We start from the raw sequence: 16,991 nt of genomic DNA on the forward strand, positions 1-16,991 counted from the left end.
CCACATATTTAATTTGAGATCACCGTGTCTAGTTGATACAAGGGGAGAAAATACTATAGTAGGGATTTTCAACAGTTCATATGTTCGTACAATGAAAATCCCTTAGACACACTGATACAAGGAATAGTGTTGAGAAGTGTGACATTGATTGGCAGGGCTGCACTCACCTTTGGGGGGTGTCACTGGTTTAGGGAAGGTCATCTTGGCCTCTGTAGACGAATCCATAGAGTCACTGTGCTTCTGCTCTGTTTGGTGGTCCAGCTCCCGCACGAATCCTGACCTTCAGTGGCACGGTGACTACTCCCTGGATGAAAGACATTGCCTTGCCTTGTAAAGCTGTTGGGGACCCCTCTCCTGCCGTAAAGTGGATGAAAGACAGGTAACCAGTAACCCAATGTATGCCCTCAATACAACACTAGGAGAGTGCTTCGGACACTGTTCTGGGTCTCGTGATATAAAGTTGTAGATTTACACTCATGAAAGCTACAGGAAAACTACTCAGTCTTCTGCAATAGAGAGGAAGCTGGTTGAGGGTGATGGGGGAGGAATCTCAGCTTTAGTACTAAAAGGATCTGATCTATCATGTCAATTCTCTTAAAATTCTTAGCTTTAAGTTCATGACAATGCTTCCAAGGAAAATAGTTTAGCCAACTGAATAATTTCTGTGTAAGTTTTCTGTACTTTATCATGAAAATCCCTTATATATCTGAGATGAACATACCCAAGGAGACTTGAGACTTAGACTTATCTCTTCTCCTTCCAAGACAATGGGCCAACCAACCCTAATTGAAATGCTCTGAGAAATGGCTTTAAGAAATGGAATACATTGCTGTTACTGTTGTTCAGTTGCTAAGTCATGTCTGACTCTGCAACCTCACAGACTGCAGCATGCCACACTTTCCTGTCCTTCACTGTCTCCCAGAGTTTGCTCAAATTCATGTCCATTGAGTTGGTGATGCCATCCAACCATCCCATCCTCTGTTGTCCCCTTCTCCTCCCACCTTCAATCTTTCCCAGCATCAGGATCTTTTCAAATGAGTTGGTTCTTCATATCAGGTGGCCAAAGTACTGGAGTTTCAGCTTCAGCATCAGTCCTTCCAATGAATATTCAGGACTGATTTCCTTTAGGATTGACTGGTTTGATCTGCTTGCTGTCCAAGGGAGTCTCAAGGGTCTTCTCCAGCACCACAATTCAAAAACATCAATTCTTCAGCACTCATCCTTCTTTACAGTCCTTTTGCCTTCTTTATGGAATACATTAGGACTTTGCTAATGTAAAACCCAGTTTTCCATGCTCGGTAGAAATTATTGAAATAATAACAGCTGAGATGGAAGGGAGAAAGTGGATGAAATAGATTCCATTCATGTAAATTTTTAAAGTACTTTACTCAGAGGAAGAAATTAAGATATAAATAAAGGGCTGAGCATTCACTGATGAAGCTAGAGATTTGAGATTGAGAAGAGTCCCTATTTTCAAACAAAGGCACTTCGAAGACATAAACTATTGAAATGATAGTCTTGGTATGTGTGTGCTAAGTCACTGAGTCATGTCTGACTCTTTGCAGCCCCATGGACCATAACCTACCAGGCTCCTCAGTCCATGGGATTCTCCAGGCAAGAACACTGGAGTGGGTTGCCATGCCCTCCTCAGTAACTACTTTCTCATCTCTTTTAATGTCAGTTAAGGGAATCAGTACGCTCCCAAGGTTAAGTGGCATCCACCAGATGTGGGGATGGCCCTAGATGACTGGACAATCCCTTCTCCCTGTGGCCAAGGCTAAGAAATCACCAAGGGAGCTCTCTTTATTACCAGGGTTGGCTCATCACCCTCTTGCCACACTGCAGTTCATTTCTGATGCCACAATCATTAACTGCAATTTTCCATGAATCTACAAGCCACCCCAAAACTTAATTGTCCCGATATGATCTGGTCAAAATGGTATATCTGCCCACAGAACCAATCTCGTTTGGTATATGATAAGCATTGACCTATGTCAGGAGCCAGAAGCCACACAGACCTCCACACAGACTTCACTTCAACACAGCATTTTGTACAAATAATCAAACTCAGCTGTGTGACTGTTTTCATCATATAATCATGGTTTAGTTCTTACTTAATATAATATTCCGAATGGGTTGTCTGCATCAGAGGGTGTTTATGCTTTTCCCCAACCTCAGCTAACTTAGATTGTAATTTCTTTAATCTGCGCCTTTTTCTTCCTGTGAGGTAGTAACGGGACGCCCAGCCTGGTGACGATTGATGGGCGGAGAAGCGTCTTCAGCAACGGCAGCTTTGTCATCCGCACTGTGAAGGCAGAGGACTCTGGCTATTACAGCTGCATCGCCAATAACAACTGGGGGTCGGATGAAATTATCTTAAATTTACAAGTACAAGGTACCACGTCTGGGGGTTCTTCTTAATGCTACTTTTTGTATGTATGCCTATGTGCAAAGAATGAAAGTGAGCAAATTTAAAAATCAGCCTTTGTAAAGAGCTAATTGCTACTTTCATAGAACAAAAGCATAGATGTTCATTTTGGAGATTAAACAAATCAAAGTAAATAAAAGGCATTCATAACCTGAGAGCTAACACTGTTTACATATTTTCATATGAGAACCTAGTCTCATCTGTCTTTATGTGTGCATCGCTGAAAAAGCCCTTCCTCATAACATGCTAATTGCACGATTTACTCCACATGTATATAAGCGTCACCCAGAAAATACTAGCAAGAAATAATTCCAAATTCAGATGCTTTATGAATGTTAATTAACTCACTAGTCATATGCAGTGTATATTAAAAGGACACTAGCTGAAACTCTAGAGGGCATTCATGTTCAATTATGTATTTAATACAGTGTATGTAATTTTTCTTGACTTCATACTCCAAAAGTACATGACAAATTTAAGACTGTCAAATTAAAAACATGCATAAAATCCCAAATGGCCACTGATTGGGTTCAAATTTGGATGCACAGTGATATTTTATTAGTAGAAAAATCAAAGTGTATACTTTTCCAGATGTAAGTGTTAGCACATTAATAATTAATATAGTGTTAACAATATTGTCACATTAAATTAATCACACTAATTTGTGTTATCATATTAATAAATCACGGAAGGATTGATAAAAAATACAATAAATGTTGCCCTCAGTGGGAGGGAAGGGAAGGAGTACTATCTATTTTTTTTTAATAATGTAAAATTGATCTGGAATTTCAAGTAACTTGAAGTTGGGAAAATTTCAGGGCATTTTTCAGAGATAGACACTGTGTTATAACTCTAAAGAGATGAATCTATTTTTCATGGCTTTGGGTTAATACCAGGCTTCTCTCAGAGGAAGAGAGAAGGACGTTTTATGAGAAGCTTCCTATATAGTTTTGATAACCTTACTTCAAATTTCTTCAGTATTTCTGTCCAGAGAGCTAATCCAAGATATTACTAAGGCTCATTGATAAGAAGAGTATATTCTTCAAACCTTATGTGACAGTTCAAATGTGTGTACTTCCACTCAGTGGTGCACCTGTGATTTCAGTGGAGTGTGTGTGTGTGTGTGTGTGTGTGTGTTGCCTCTTGGAAGGGTGGGTCAAACGCTGGAAATTTTTGCAGTTTTTTTCTCACTAGCTACACTTACCCTCCCCCTTTCATACAGCTGAGAACAGAAAAGCTAAGTGGGTGCCATTTGTCTTTGTCATTTGCATCATGGCTGAAATTCAGAGTGAAATAATGCATGTATCTTTAGTAAGTTCACAGAAGGTTTTAATGAGTGATGAGCAACTCAGATACTCAAGGAATTGGCGAGGGAATGAAGAAATAAATCCAAGTAGAAATGGGGTTGAATTTCTTTAAAGAATAGAATCATTCTGTTCTATCTCTTTAGCCCAGGATATCAACTAAATAGACATTTTGACAGACATGAATTGCACATTTTGTCAACCTGAAACATTTATTTAATAAATGGCTGTTAAAAATCATTTGGTAAATGACTGTTAAAGAAGACTGAAGATGTGAACAACTAATTCTTGTTTTCTAAAAACTGCTTCCTCTGTAGTTCCACCAGATCAGCCTCGGCTCACAGTTTCAAAAACCACCTCTTCTTCCATCACCCTCTCGTGGCTCCCTGGGGACAATGGAGGCAGTTCTATAAGAGGTAAGAAGGAAGAGGTTGCCCACAATGGTTGATTAATTGACATTATCCACAAGTTGATAAGTGACACATTTTTACCAAGTAATTGTCATGTGTTAGTTTGTTTCTCCTCCAAACTCATCATATAATGAATTCTTCCATTACCTACACATACCCCCCCAAAAAAAACACATGTCTACTTTTATAGTATTTCTTGTCAGTCACTCATTCATCCAAGGAAATCCATTCACAGAATCAGTACCATGCATCCAATCTGAGTGAAATATTAACACATACCAATAAAGAACATGAGTATGGGCAAACTTCAGGAGAGAGTGAAGGACAGGGAAGCCTGGCATGCTTCGGTCTATGGGGTCACAGAGAGTTGGACATGACTGAGTGACTAACACGTCCACTTTCACAAACTGAAGGAATGAGCTAGCCTGATGATTCCAGCCTCAATAGGATTGGACAGCAGCAATAAAGAAAGAAAAAACGAATGTGGTGCCTCTCCCCTAAGAGGCCACATTGAGTTTCTTCCCCTTGTTGTCAACACTGCTTCTTCTGTTCAGGTACTCATTCCTTCAGTTGAATAACCACAGCGACTGTTCTGATTTAGAATGGATTAAAAGATGGGAGCTACTGTTTCCACAAATCTTCTGAAATGAGGAGTAGAAAAGAATAAGGGTATTTAAATGGAAGTAAGGAGCTTCCCTGGTGGCTCAGAGGGTAAAGAATCTGCCTGCAATGTGGGAGACCTGGGTTCAACCCCTGGGTTGGGAAGATCCCCTGGAGAAGGAAATGGCAACCCACACCAGTATTCTTGCCTGGAGAATCCCATGGACAGTAGAGCCTGGCAGGTTACAGTCCATGGGGTCACAAAGAGTCAGACATGACTGAGTGAGTAACATGTCCACTTTCACAAACTGAAGGAATGAGCTAGCCCAATGATTCCAGCCTCAATAGGAACGGGAGAACATTCTGAGCAATATTTGGACCAAGCAGAGAGAAAGAACCCAGAGGGGCAACTGCAGATGCATGGGATTAAGGAGCAAGTGACAGAAGGGGTCCTAGAGCAACAGGGAGAGGCTGGAGGATAGATTTCTGCAGGCAGAGGACATCCTTCTTCTGAGAGAGGAGGAAGGTGAAGAGACAACTGGACATACAGAGCCATTTTAGAGCAAGGCCAATGGCGTCTGGAGCCAGGTCATTTCAGCACGTGATAGCAAGTTGCCGCTCCTCTTCCCAGCTTTGTCCTCAGTAATCACAGCCAGGTCAGGGATATTTGCATACCACCAAAATCAAAAATGCTACCCATATGGCTTTTCTTTTTTCAAGACCCAATTGTTAAACATTGATTAGTGTTCTACTGGGAGAAAGGGAGGATTTTTCCCTGTTGTAGGGAAGAAAAAGGTGGTATTATTTTTTTTTAAATAGTTGGATGATTAGGGGAGAGGATGTGTTTGTGGGTTTGAGGAACGTGGGTAAAATCTATAACAGATGCCATAGGAAATGCACCGGGAGTCATTAATGGCAAATGCCATTGCCGAGAGGAACAAGGCTCCAGCTGCAGGGAAACGGCACAGATTGCAGTGGTCATAGTCATCACAGGTTAATGACTTGCTCAAGAGGTGCTGGACCAGCTGCACAGGGAGGTGAAGCATAGTTTCCAAAGCTGGTGACCGGCAGGGTAAGTGTGGCCAGGACTCACCAGAGTGAGTGAAAACAGGCTTCTGGTTAAGATTGTCCATCAGAGGTTCTAAGCTAGGTGGAGAACCAGAAGATGTAAAGGGAGTCAAATGCACAAATATTCCATATTACCAACTTCTGGTCATTCCCACTAAAGAAGTTAATAAAGAAAAGGTGAAAAATTAAAAACAAAAATGGGGCACCAGTAGAGGAGTCTAAGGAACCCTAGGACTTGAGGCTCAAATGACACAAAGTCTTGGGTCTGGAGGGGCTTCCCTGGTGGCTCAGATGGTAAAGAATCTGCCTGCAATGCAGAAGACCCAGGTTCAGTCCTTGGGTTGGGAAGATCCCTTGGAGAAGAGGATGGCTACCCACTCCAGTATGCTTGCCTGGAGAATCCCATGGACAGAGGAAGTGTGAATTCATGGGAGAATAATTTCAGGAAAGGCATGTAGTGGAAGGTCTTAGAGATGGAGCCAATTTCAGTAATGAAGAGTTTCCAAGCAAAGATGACCAGAAATCCTTGAAATACAGTGGGGGCCAAAGCCATTGACATGGGGGTTCCCATGGCCAATAGTTAGAAAAGCTTCCTAGAAGTGGTTTAGATGGAGGACATGAGAAGGAAAGCACAAGTCCCATGAGGCATGGGGCACCAAGGAGTGGTGAAGTCAGGATATGACGGTGGAAGCTAGACCCAGATCCATCACTCACCTGTCCAGTGTTGAGTGCAGATCAGGATCAGGGAAGGGAAAACAAAGCTCAGGAAAGAGGAGGGGCCTCAAGGCTGCAGGGGCCAGAGGGCAGGGAAGGAGGAAGCAGTAGAGATGGTGCTGACCATGGCCACAGAAGGAGGAGTCAGAGATAGGTGACCTCATGTGAGACACATGGAAAACACTGACTTCTGGCAGCCTGGGGTTCGCGGGCTCTGTGGTGTGGAGGTGAGAAGTGATTTCTTACTGGTGTTAAAATGGAGTTCCATGGGCAGGAGAGAAGATGCCAGCATGCTGGTATAAGGACACCACACATCAAGCAGGCTAGTCCCGGGCTGTCTGGGTTTGAAGGCTTAGGAGACAAGGGCAGAACAGACAGGACATATTTGCCCCAGGAAGGTGGATGGGATGGCAGGGATGAAGGCTGTAACAGGGGTGGGGGTTGTCTCCATGGTCACAGGGGCCCAGGAGCACAGGCTTCAGAGTTTGACAGTGGGATGTGAATCCTGCTGGTAAGACCCAAGTGTGGTCACCTAACCTCTCTGGACCTCAGTGTCTTGGTCAGTGCTCTGGAGATGTTAATTACTAATGTGCAGGGTTGTGTGAGGTGGTGTGAGTAACAGGCTGTGGATAATGCCTGACACAGTGATTGTGGACTGAGCAGAGTTGGCTGAGGAGAGTCCTACCCCTTTTGATAGCATACCCATTCTCCAAAACTCTGGTTCCCTATAAAACCAAATATATATTATATATAATGTGAAAGTGTGACAGTGTTAGTAGCTCAGTCTTGTCTGGCTCTCTGAGTCTACAAGGACTGTAGCCCAGAGGACCAGGCTCCTCTGTCCATGCAATTCTCCAGGCAAGAATACTGGAGTGGGTTACCATTCACTTTTTCCAGGGGATCTTCCTGACCCAGGAACTGAACCCAGGTTGGCTGCATTGAAGGTGAATTCTTTACCATTTGAACCACCAGGAGGATATTATAAAATATATTATATATATTAATATATATTTATATATACATTGAATATATAACATATATTTATATATGAGAGCTTCACTGGTGGCTCAGACCATAAAGAATCTGCCTATAATGCAGGAGGAGACCCAGGTTCAATCCCTGGGTTGGAAAATCCCCTGGAGGAGGGTATGGCAACCCACTCCAGTATTCTTGCCTGGAGAATTCCATGGACAGAGGAGCCTGATGAGCTATAGTCCATAGCGTCAAAGAGAGTCAGACACAACTGAAGCAGCTTAGCATGCATGCACATAATATATATAATATATAAAAATAACCCAGCTTCAGACTACACCCGTTCCCAAGGATTGGGCACATGTGCTCTGAAGATCAGATATTTAGAGATCGGGTGTCCAGTTACACCTTTTAAAGAGAATGGGCAGAACGTGGTTTTAACTTCATTATACTCTCCAGCGCTCCCACCATTGTAGCATCTGGTGTAGCCTAAATATCTCATAACAATATGTCGTCACAGCACCTCTCCCAGCCGGGATTCAGTGTCCTGGAGCGCAATTATTCTCTTCTGAAGATACACAGTTCTGAGAACTTTCGAGGGAAAGCAAGTAACATTCCCGTGACTGCCTCTTGTTTTCCGAAGGATATATACTGCAGTACTCCGAGGACAACAGTGAGCAGTGGGGGAGTTTTCCCATCAGCCCCAGCGAACGCTCCTACCGCCTGGAAAACCTGAAGTGTGGGACTTGGTACAAGTTCACTCTCACTGCACAGAACGGAGTGGGACCCGGGCGCATAAGTGAGATCATAGAAGCGAAAACGTTGGGCAAAGGTACGTAAGACTTCTGTTGTTTCTAGAGATCCTCTATCTTTCAGATTAAAGGTGTGTTGGGGGGGGCAGCAGATTGGAGTCACAAAAGATGCATCATGGATCTGTGAGTTTGAATGTTGTTATCCCTGGATGGGTCTGGCAGTGTTTCAGCATATTGAGAGAAATGGCTGGTCTTTACAAAATAGTCTGATTCTCTTTTTTAATTATTTCATTGGCAGTTTAAAAGAAGAGTGTCCACAGACATAAAAATATTATAAAGTAATTAGTCTCTAATTAAATAAATTTAAATTAAAAAGAAATAAGCTTGTGGTTACCAAAGGAGAAAGGTAGAGAGGACTAAATCGGGAGTTTGGATTTAACAGATACACACTACTGTGTATAAAATAGATCATCAATAAGGACCTACTGTATAGCACAGGGAACTGTACTCACTATTTTGTAATGACCTAAAGGGAAAAGAATCTAAAAAGAATATATATATATATATATGTATACACACATATGTATAACTGAATCACTTTGCTCTATACTTGAAACCAATACAACATTGTATATTAATTATACTTCAATAAAAATGTTTTTTTAAAAAAGAAATGTCATTTGAAAACTAAGGGCTTTGGTGCCCACAGTGCTACTCTGTTCCCAGGCTGAGTAGCCATGAAGTGTGACCTTTGCCCTCTTACCTTCTCCTAAGGCAACCTCCTCCCTTGTCACCTCCTCCCTTCTATTTATAACTGTCACATTGCCTCATAGACTGCTTTCCAGGTGAGAAGTCACTGGGGTTGACTGTTAACCTTCAGCATGAGTGGGTTTTTCCTCTGAAAGGTGGACCTTCAGGGAGGCGAACCCCAGGGCAGTGATGTTGAGAGGTGAAATGTGCAGCCCGAAAACAGCAGCGGGAGGGAGGGACGGAGCTGCACGTAAGTGTAGGTGAGGAGGTGAAGAGAGGGTCTCTGCAGGTTTCCTCCCGCTGACTCTCATCCAGTGGCATGGACCACATGACAGGCACGCCAGACATCAGCAGGCGACGGTGTCATTTGGATGCAGTGCTGAGTTTTGCATAACACACACCAGGGCTCAGATGATGAAGTGCTGACTTCTGCAGAAATATACCCATCGGGTCCCTGGGCTCCAGTATGAGGCGCTTGGTGCTGTGGGTGCTTCCCACGTCCGAGTCTGCCTTCTCTTGGGTCAGGTCCATGAATGGACGCATCAGCCCAGCACATCACAGTGGTTCCTTCAAAACTACTCAAGGAGGAGGAATCCCTCAAAGCTACCTGAGAGGCTGTGTCCTGGGCTGACATCCTAAGTTTTGTCCACCAAATAAAACAAACTTAAAAAAAAAAAAAACACTCAAGGAAACACATACCTGAGAACAGAACTGTTCTTCAGGGAAATCTAAGATTCACAAAGATAACTGCTACCCGCCCAACGTTCCCTTTCACTCCTAGGTTATCTTGGTTGGGATAGCCTGTTGGTTCTTTAGATCCTGGTAAAAAGTGGACAGGTAGCAAGTAGCCTGTGACCCAGACTTGGACTGAGCCCCTCGCCTGCGGGGAAGCAGTCCAAGGGCAGTGCAGGACGACCTTGGTGACCTTCACTCACACACCCCGTTGCCTGGCCCCCTGTGCCCTCTCCGCAGAGCCCCAGTTCTCCAAGGAGCAGGAGCTCTTCGCTAGCATCAATACCACGCGCGTGCGGCTCAACCTCATCGGCTGGAATGACGGCGGCTGCCCCATCACCTCCTTCACACTGGAGTACAGTCCCTTCGGGACCACGGTCTGGACCACAGCCCAGCGAACCTCCCTCTCCAAGTCCTACATCCTGTATGACCTTCAGGAGGCCACGTGGTACGAGCTACAGATGAGGGTGTGCAACAGCGCGGGCTGTGCAGAGAAGCAGACCAACTTCGCCACGCTCAACTACGATGGCAGTAAGCTGGCCCTGGCCTCCCGCCTGCATCTCGGGACACGTGCACAAGTTCACTGTCCCTCTCCCATTCGACATCCATCCTCGGCGCAATGTGACCCGTGCCCTCAGATCCCCTTAGGCTTGGGGGCCGTCCAGTCTGCTCCCCCCAGGACTCCCTAGACCAGGTACCTGTGTGCCCATGGCTGAGTTCCAGGAAGGAGGGACTGAGGCCCGGGGACCCTCACTAGGCAGTCAGGGTGCAGGAGTGACTTCTCTTCGGGCTGAAGGCTTCTCTGCACGTGGTTGGTGCTTGGTCATGACTGTGAGCTAACACTGCTTTTGTTGTCTCCCTCCCCTCTGCCACCCCATCCCAAACCACATAACAGCTTTCTTTTTTCTCTCATTTAGCCCTTAAATTGCATGTGCAAAAGCAGTTTTCCATAAGTGAAGGTGCTTATGTTAGTCTCCGAGAAGAAACAGAGGTACAGATAGAAATAGAATAATGTCATAGGATGGTAGTGGGCATGCACACACATGCACATACACATACATGCACACATGCATAGGCTCACACACACACAAACATGCAATTTGCAAGGGGTTTCTGAAAACCAGGCAAGGTGTCTCATGACAATTAGTTGACTGAAAATAAGAGAGAGACATTTTTATCCTTTTTTTCCTACAACTAGTAGTGTGGGCCATTTATTGATGTTGAACAAATGTCAAGCCCAGTGAAGCTAAAGACGGTCTGACGTTGATGGTTCTGCAGTCAGGGAATTTCAGAGTCCTAACTAGAAGCAAGTTGAGCTTATTTTTGCAGCTTTGCAGTGGTGGCCCACTCTGGGAAAGGCAGTGGTTGAATTAGGTGCTGTGCTTATTTGTAAAAACAGTCTCCACTGGTCAGATAATTTGGAGCTGTGGGCTCAGCTCCCTTGGATCCCCTGTCCAGCGTCTACCCACCAGGCCAGACCACGGTGCTGGGTGACTTACCCAGAAAGTCTGTGCTTGAGCAAACAGCCCGTACTGTATTCTTCACTGGAAAGGCTAAAGGGTGTCCTCTCCTCTGCTTGTGTGCATTCAGGATCTTGCCTTAATTATAGCCCTGGCAGGAACTTCCTTGGAGTACTGGTTATCCTGTCCTAAGAAAAGAGAGTCCATAAATCCAAGGAGCCTGGGACATGACCAAAGGATGCTCTGAAGGTGATGTGGACTCAGCTCCTCCCTTAGCCATTTTCTCCTGGTCAGTCTTGACCAGCCCTGGGCTTGTTCCTCCCACCCTGGCACACTGTAAACCCACCCTGGAATTTCCTGCACAAATTCCTCCTCAGCCATAACACAGGCTCGCCCCCAGCATTGCAGGCCTGGGTGGGGTGAAGGCAAGAAGGTGCCTATGTGGGAGTCCTGGAGCTGGTGATACCAGCCTGGGCCCCTGCCCTCAAGGCCCCTGATCCAGCTCCCAGATGTGAGGCTTCTCCTCAGAAGCCCTGCTCCTCCTGGGCCACATCACTCTAACCTCCTGGCCTCAATCAGCAGTGACTTCACTCCAAGAGGTTCCATCGCAGAGCATCAGCCACCACAGAGCAGCACGTCTGACCTGCTTTCTCCTCCAACTCTGTTTCATTCTTTGATCTGACAAACTAAAGGGCTTTGATGCTGACCAAACTTTTCCCTAGTGTTTAAAGGCTCCCCAAAGTCCTTTGCTAGCAGGGTACACATTTGAGCAGAAAGTATATTTCTTGCTTTAGATGATGGACATCCACTAATTGCCTTTCAATCATCCCGCTCTGGCACCCAGCCTGACTGTAATCTGTGTGGTCCAGAGCGCAGAGCTTCAAGGTGTGCGTTGGTGATAGGCTTACAGCTAATCATTTAATTAGCAACCTCTCACATGCAACATTTGTTTGAAACTGTCATTCTTACTTAACAAAGTGCTCTGCAGACTTTAAATGGTTATTTTCTAAAAGAAATGTCCTCACTTTATCCAAGATCTCAGATTAGAATCATGAAAAACGTGCTACATGTAAAATGTTCTGAATCTGAGATGATTTTATTACACTAGAAAGAAAAATGCGTATGTCTATTTTCCTTGAAAAAGGTTACATATTTCTTTGAACCAAGCTTGTGGATATATAGCTTTAATATCTCTTGTGTCACTTCTGCCTGAAGAATTTTTTTTCATTTGGGGGAAAACAAACATTGATGATTAGCTTTCTGGCTGTACTAGTCAGATTTCAGATTCTTCCGTATTTTATTTTGGACTCTGTCTTCTGCCATTCCCTCAGCCAGGTGTTTGTACTGGTCCTGTGTCATCTTGGTTTTGCAGACACATCCTCACCTGCATCCCCTTTTGTGCCTCTTACCTGAGTTCTGAGCATTTGCAGACCTGGGGCTCCAGCCAAAACCAGTGTTTATAAGTTGGAGGAATGATATTATTGGCCTTAGCAGACAGCAGAGGTGCCTGGTGTTCTGTATCCCTGCTCTACTCACTAAATGCAGGACAAAGACACTTTTTGTTCAAAGAGAAATTATATTATTTTTGCATTATTTTTCCTAAATTACTGACTTCCTGGCCCTTGTTTTACATGGAAAATACTGAAGACTGTAGCATCTTTTCATAGTGGTGGATGCCAAAATGCAAGCTCCATAAAAGGGGATGGCTGTGTTTGAATCTCTGGACCCATTTTGTTCAGCCTCTCAGCAGAAGGCAGCTTAAAGCAGCTCAGAGTTCAGACTGCTTAAGTGTTTCCTTGTAATTCTAAATAATCTGAATTTCAGGGCATTATAAGGGTCAATAAACAGCTTGCTTTAGAGACCTGGATGCCTTCTCTTTGAAAAGTTGATTTTGCTCTAATGTCCTGAAACGAGACTTTTAAAAGTAGATTTGGTCTTACATCCATGATAAAAAGCAATGAAATAACCAAAGAAAAGAGATTTTCCGCTCCTTTAAGCAGGTCTATCTGGTACAGTCTCCCCGAAGCCTGCCTTCTGTCCACTTGCCAAATCCATTGTTCCTTCTTTGACGTGCAATGTTTCAAACAGCCACTCTCAATTGTGTTCTGGGTGACACTCAACTCCAGGTAAATGCATGTGACTTTTTAAAGCACCCAGCCTGGATATTATGCTTTCAAGTGTCTGCACCCAGCACGTTACCAGTGAAGTCCCTTTCAAAGAAATGGTCTGTGTCCTTTGCGCAGACTCTAGTTCCATGTTCTGTAGAGTAAGCATAGGAGGGAAGTGAGTGAGTAAAGAAATTAGCAAGGATCTAGATGAAGAGTTCCTTTCATCTTCATCTCCGTGGACGCTATCAGATCACCCGCGCGGTTTTTATAACCCATCATCCCTAAAAACTCCGCCATGCTGTCGTCATTAACAGCCACCTAACATCATGACCCTGTTTTCAGGTACAATCCCCCCACTCATTAAGTCAGTTGTCCAAAGCGATGAAGGGCTGACAACCAACGAGGGGCTCAAGATGCTGGTGACCATCTCCTGTATCCTGGTGGGGGTCCTGATGCTGTTTGTGCTCCTGCTGGTGGTTCGGAGGAGGAGGCGTGAGCAGAGGCTGAAGCGGCTGAGAGGTGAGCGGAGGCTCGGCCGTCCCCCTGCACAGCGGGGCCAACAGCTAGCTGGGGGGATCTCACCCCACGGAATGCCTTTCCCTCTCTGGGCCAGATCCCCAGGCTGCCTGATTCTGTGACCTGTGATGTTCCTTGAGCAGGGTGTCAGGGCCTCGCGGGCAAGTTATACAAAAGTTACTACTCAGAAACAGGGTGAAAGCCAACCTCTTTCAAGTGTCCTAAATCCTATCTTGGTAGACCAAGAGAATGACTTTCCTGTAGAGAATGACTTTCCTGTGGGTTTGCCAACGGCCACTCTTTAATTTTCAGTCTCTGCAGCAATGCCACCAATTACGGCCTCCTTTAAAAAGACCTGTCTGATGGACTCTGGAAATGAGAACTATTTTATTGCCGGGAAGAGGAAATTGAGGGTTTATGGTCCCTGGAAAGCATTGTGAGGCAGAAAACACACGCTTTCCTGAATTAGAAATTGGAGCGGAATCCTGGTGTAAGAGTTTCACTTTAACTAATAGAAAATAAAATAATAGATAATAATCACTTGGGCCAGATGAGAGCCATTGTCAGCAGCACTGTTATTACGATGTCCAGCTCTATAGATTCTGTGCAGTGGAGCTATTTCCAGGTCCTGTGCAACAGCCCTACAGGCCCTGGCTCTGTGGTGTGAGGACAATGAGTTCTTTCAAATACAAAGCCCTGGACAGGACAGAGTTCTCTGAGTCCCTCCTCTTTACCTGTCAGGGTATTGAGTAAATCCAAGTTTTGGTAGAATGCATATACTAGCGGTTTGCACTTTAGTGTCAGTGCAGTGAGGGGAATGCAGCATCCCCTGTGTTCTTCAAATTTGCATTTGAAAGACAAGCCTGGAAGCTCTGTCCTTAAGATGTCTCTGGGATATCTCCAAGCCCTGCTGGTAGATCTGGACGTTGACCTCTTGTGTAATTAACCATAGACCAGTTACATCAGTGGGACAGGGGGATATTTCCACCTGTCTTCTCGTAGCCAGGGCATCCTCTTGATATAGCTTTGTTAGGTAGTTAGAATAGGAAACAGGAGTCCAAAATGGCGGTGGCTAAAAGACAAGAAAGGGAAAAGCCTGCGAAAATAGAACAAAGGAAGGTCAAAGGAAGGTCCAAGGACCTGAGTGAGGACCTCAGGTAGAACAAACAGCACCCCTGGCTAGCCCAATTTACATAGGGCAGGCCCAGGGGGAGGGGGAAAAAACATATAAAAAGAAGAGCCAAAGCGCGGTCTCTCTCTCTGTCTCTCTCCTGCACACTGGCACGCTCCCCTACTCTCTTCTCTTCGAGTCTTTGGGTCAGCGTGCCCTCACGCCTCAAGGATGGATTCTCTTGCTATTTTCTAAATAAAATAGAGCTGTAACACTGATTTGTCTGAGAGCTATAGCATGGTCTGTCCAAGACCCGAGAGCTGTGAGGAGCTGAGGGTTTTAATGTGCATCACTCCAAATCTTTGTTGTGACAAGACAGAACCCAGGAGCATACACTCACCTGACAGTAAGCATGAAACAGGAAGCAGTTAATTGCAGCTGGAGAGGAAAGGGGGTGCCATTTATGAGAACAGCATCACAAAAACATTGCATTGCCTAATCCGTTGAGAAATTCAGTATCAGGTGTGCTGTATTGGATTCTGTTCACAAGTGTTCATCGTTAAAATATGAAAAGGACTTTTTAAAAAAAATAAGTGTTTAGTTATTTATTTTTGGCTGTGCTGGGTGTTCATTGTTGCACGGGCTTTTCTCTAGTTGTGGTAAGTGGAGACTACTCTCTAGTTATGGTATAAGGGTTCCTCATTGCAGTGGCTTCTCTTGTGGAACACAGGCTCTAGGCGCATAGGCTCAATAGTTCCAGCTCCCAGGCTCTAGAGCACAGGCTCAGTAGCTGTGGCGCAGGGGCTTAGCTGCTCCACAACATGTGGGATCTTCCTGGACCGTGGATCAAACTTGTATCTCCTGTATCAGCAGGTGGATTCTTTACCACTGACCACCAGGAAAGCCTCCAAAAGGACTTTTTTAAAACCACCCCCCACCTTTTTTTAACCAAAAACAGAAACCCATAGCCTGGCCTTAGGGGCATTGTTATTGAGGTACCAAGGCTGTCTGTTCTTGTTGCACTTGGACAGATTGAACTGGCTGCATTTAGAAGACTAGAAATTGTCCATATAACATTCTTAAAAACCAATGGTAACACTTTCTCATCCATCATTCCTGTTTGATTGCAAGGGTTTACCTACAAATGTGTTAAAGACTAAATCCCTCCCAGCATTTCCCCCCAACCCCCCGCTAAATACACCTTTTCTTTTCACTCTGGCCCCCGTTGCTTCCTTTCACCTCCCCACCTATTGTCTGATTTTCCTCTTCTATTTAACAATTTGAACACCCCAACCTCGCTCTTCTCTGCCAAGAGCAAGAAAAAGATGCTAAAGCTGTTGCATATTCTTCCTGGTGCATTTGAGTCAGACCGGTGGCAGGTGGGACGTCCTTTCTTTTTGTTCTTTGCAGTCCCTTGTAATTTCGTTATTGCCTTGCAAGGACTCCCTCTAGAAAATATCCTGGGCTGGCGTTTTTATTGTTGGCGCCTCTGCTGTCCCACACCGTTGTTTTGTTACTGGTCTCGGTACAGAGAGCAACTCATCACATCCTCAAGTCCAGCCTTTTATTCCCCAGAAACGAGTTTTTTTCTTTGTGCCGGAGCAGAGAGAGAGCTAACACAAAGGTTTCAGCAGGGGGAGAAAATAAGTGCTGTGGCAAAGAAGATGCATTCATGGGAGATGCTGAGGAGCAGAGAATCCCAGAGAAGCAGCTGGCAGGGCACAGAGCTATCTGCAGTCTTGCATTTTACTTGCCTAATAAAAGCTTCCAAGTCAAGAGTTTGATGAGAGGGCAGGAAGAAAGGAAAATGATCAGATACCTCATTCCATAGCCTTCCAAATGGCAGGTTTTACTTTGGATACACTGAAGTGTTCAATTCAGCACATTCTCTCTGATTATCTTCCGTGGGCCAGATGCAACATTTTTTAAAACTAACTGTAAAATTTTCTTATTAACCATCTCTCTTTGATCATAAGAGTTTGGCTAGGTCTTGGAGAGAAAAGAAAGGTTACTAAGATTCTGTCCCAGGACGATGGAAGCTGATATCCTAGTGGCAGTCAGCAAAG

General features: G+C 44.7%; 1 protein-coding gene across 1 annotated transcript in view; it reads left to right on the forward strand.

Moving 5' to 3' along the window:
* DSCAM (Down syndrome cell adhesion molecule) overlaps positions 1 to 16,991 on the forward strand; it is an 853,542-nt gene that overhangs the window by 785,983 nt on the left and 50,568 nt on the right. Inside the window, exons 23-28 of the mRNA XM_010835014.1 lie at positions 262 to 379; positions 2,232 to 2,395; positions 4,050 to 4,148; positions 8,140 to 8,328; positions 9,971 to 10,261; positions 13,641 to 13,817. Coding sequence (XP_010833316.1) covers positions 262 to 379; positions 2,232 to 2,395; positions 4,050 to 4,148; positions 8,140 to 8,328; positions 9,971 to 10,261; positions 13,641 to 13,817 — 1,038 coding nt within the window. The remainder of the gene's footprint in view (positions 1 to 261; positions 380 to 2,231; positions 2,396 to 4,049; positions 4,149 to 8,139; positions 8,329 to 9,970; positions 10,262 to 13,640; positions 13,818 to 16,991) is intronic.

Source organism: Bison bison, unplaced genomic scaffold (genome assembly GCF_000754665.1).
Source record: "Bison bison bison isolate TAMUID 2011002044 unplaced genomic scaffold, Bison_UMD1.0 scf7180017864037, whole genome shotgun sequence".
In the NCBI taxonomy this organism is placed as follows: Eukaryota; Metazoa; Chordata; class Mammalia; order Artiodactyla; family Bovidae; genus Bison; species Bison bison.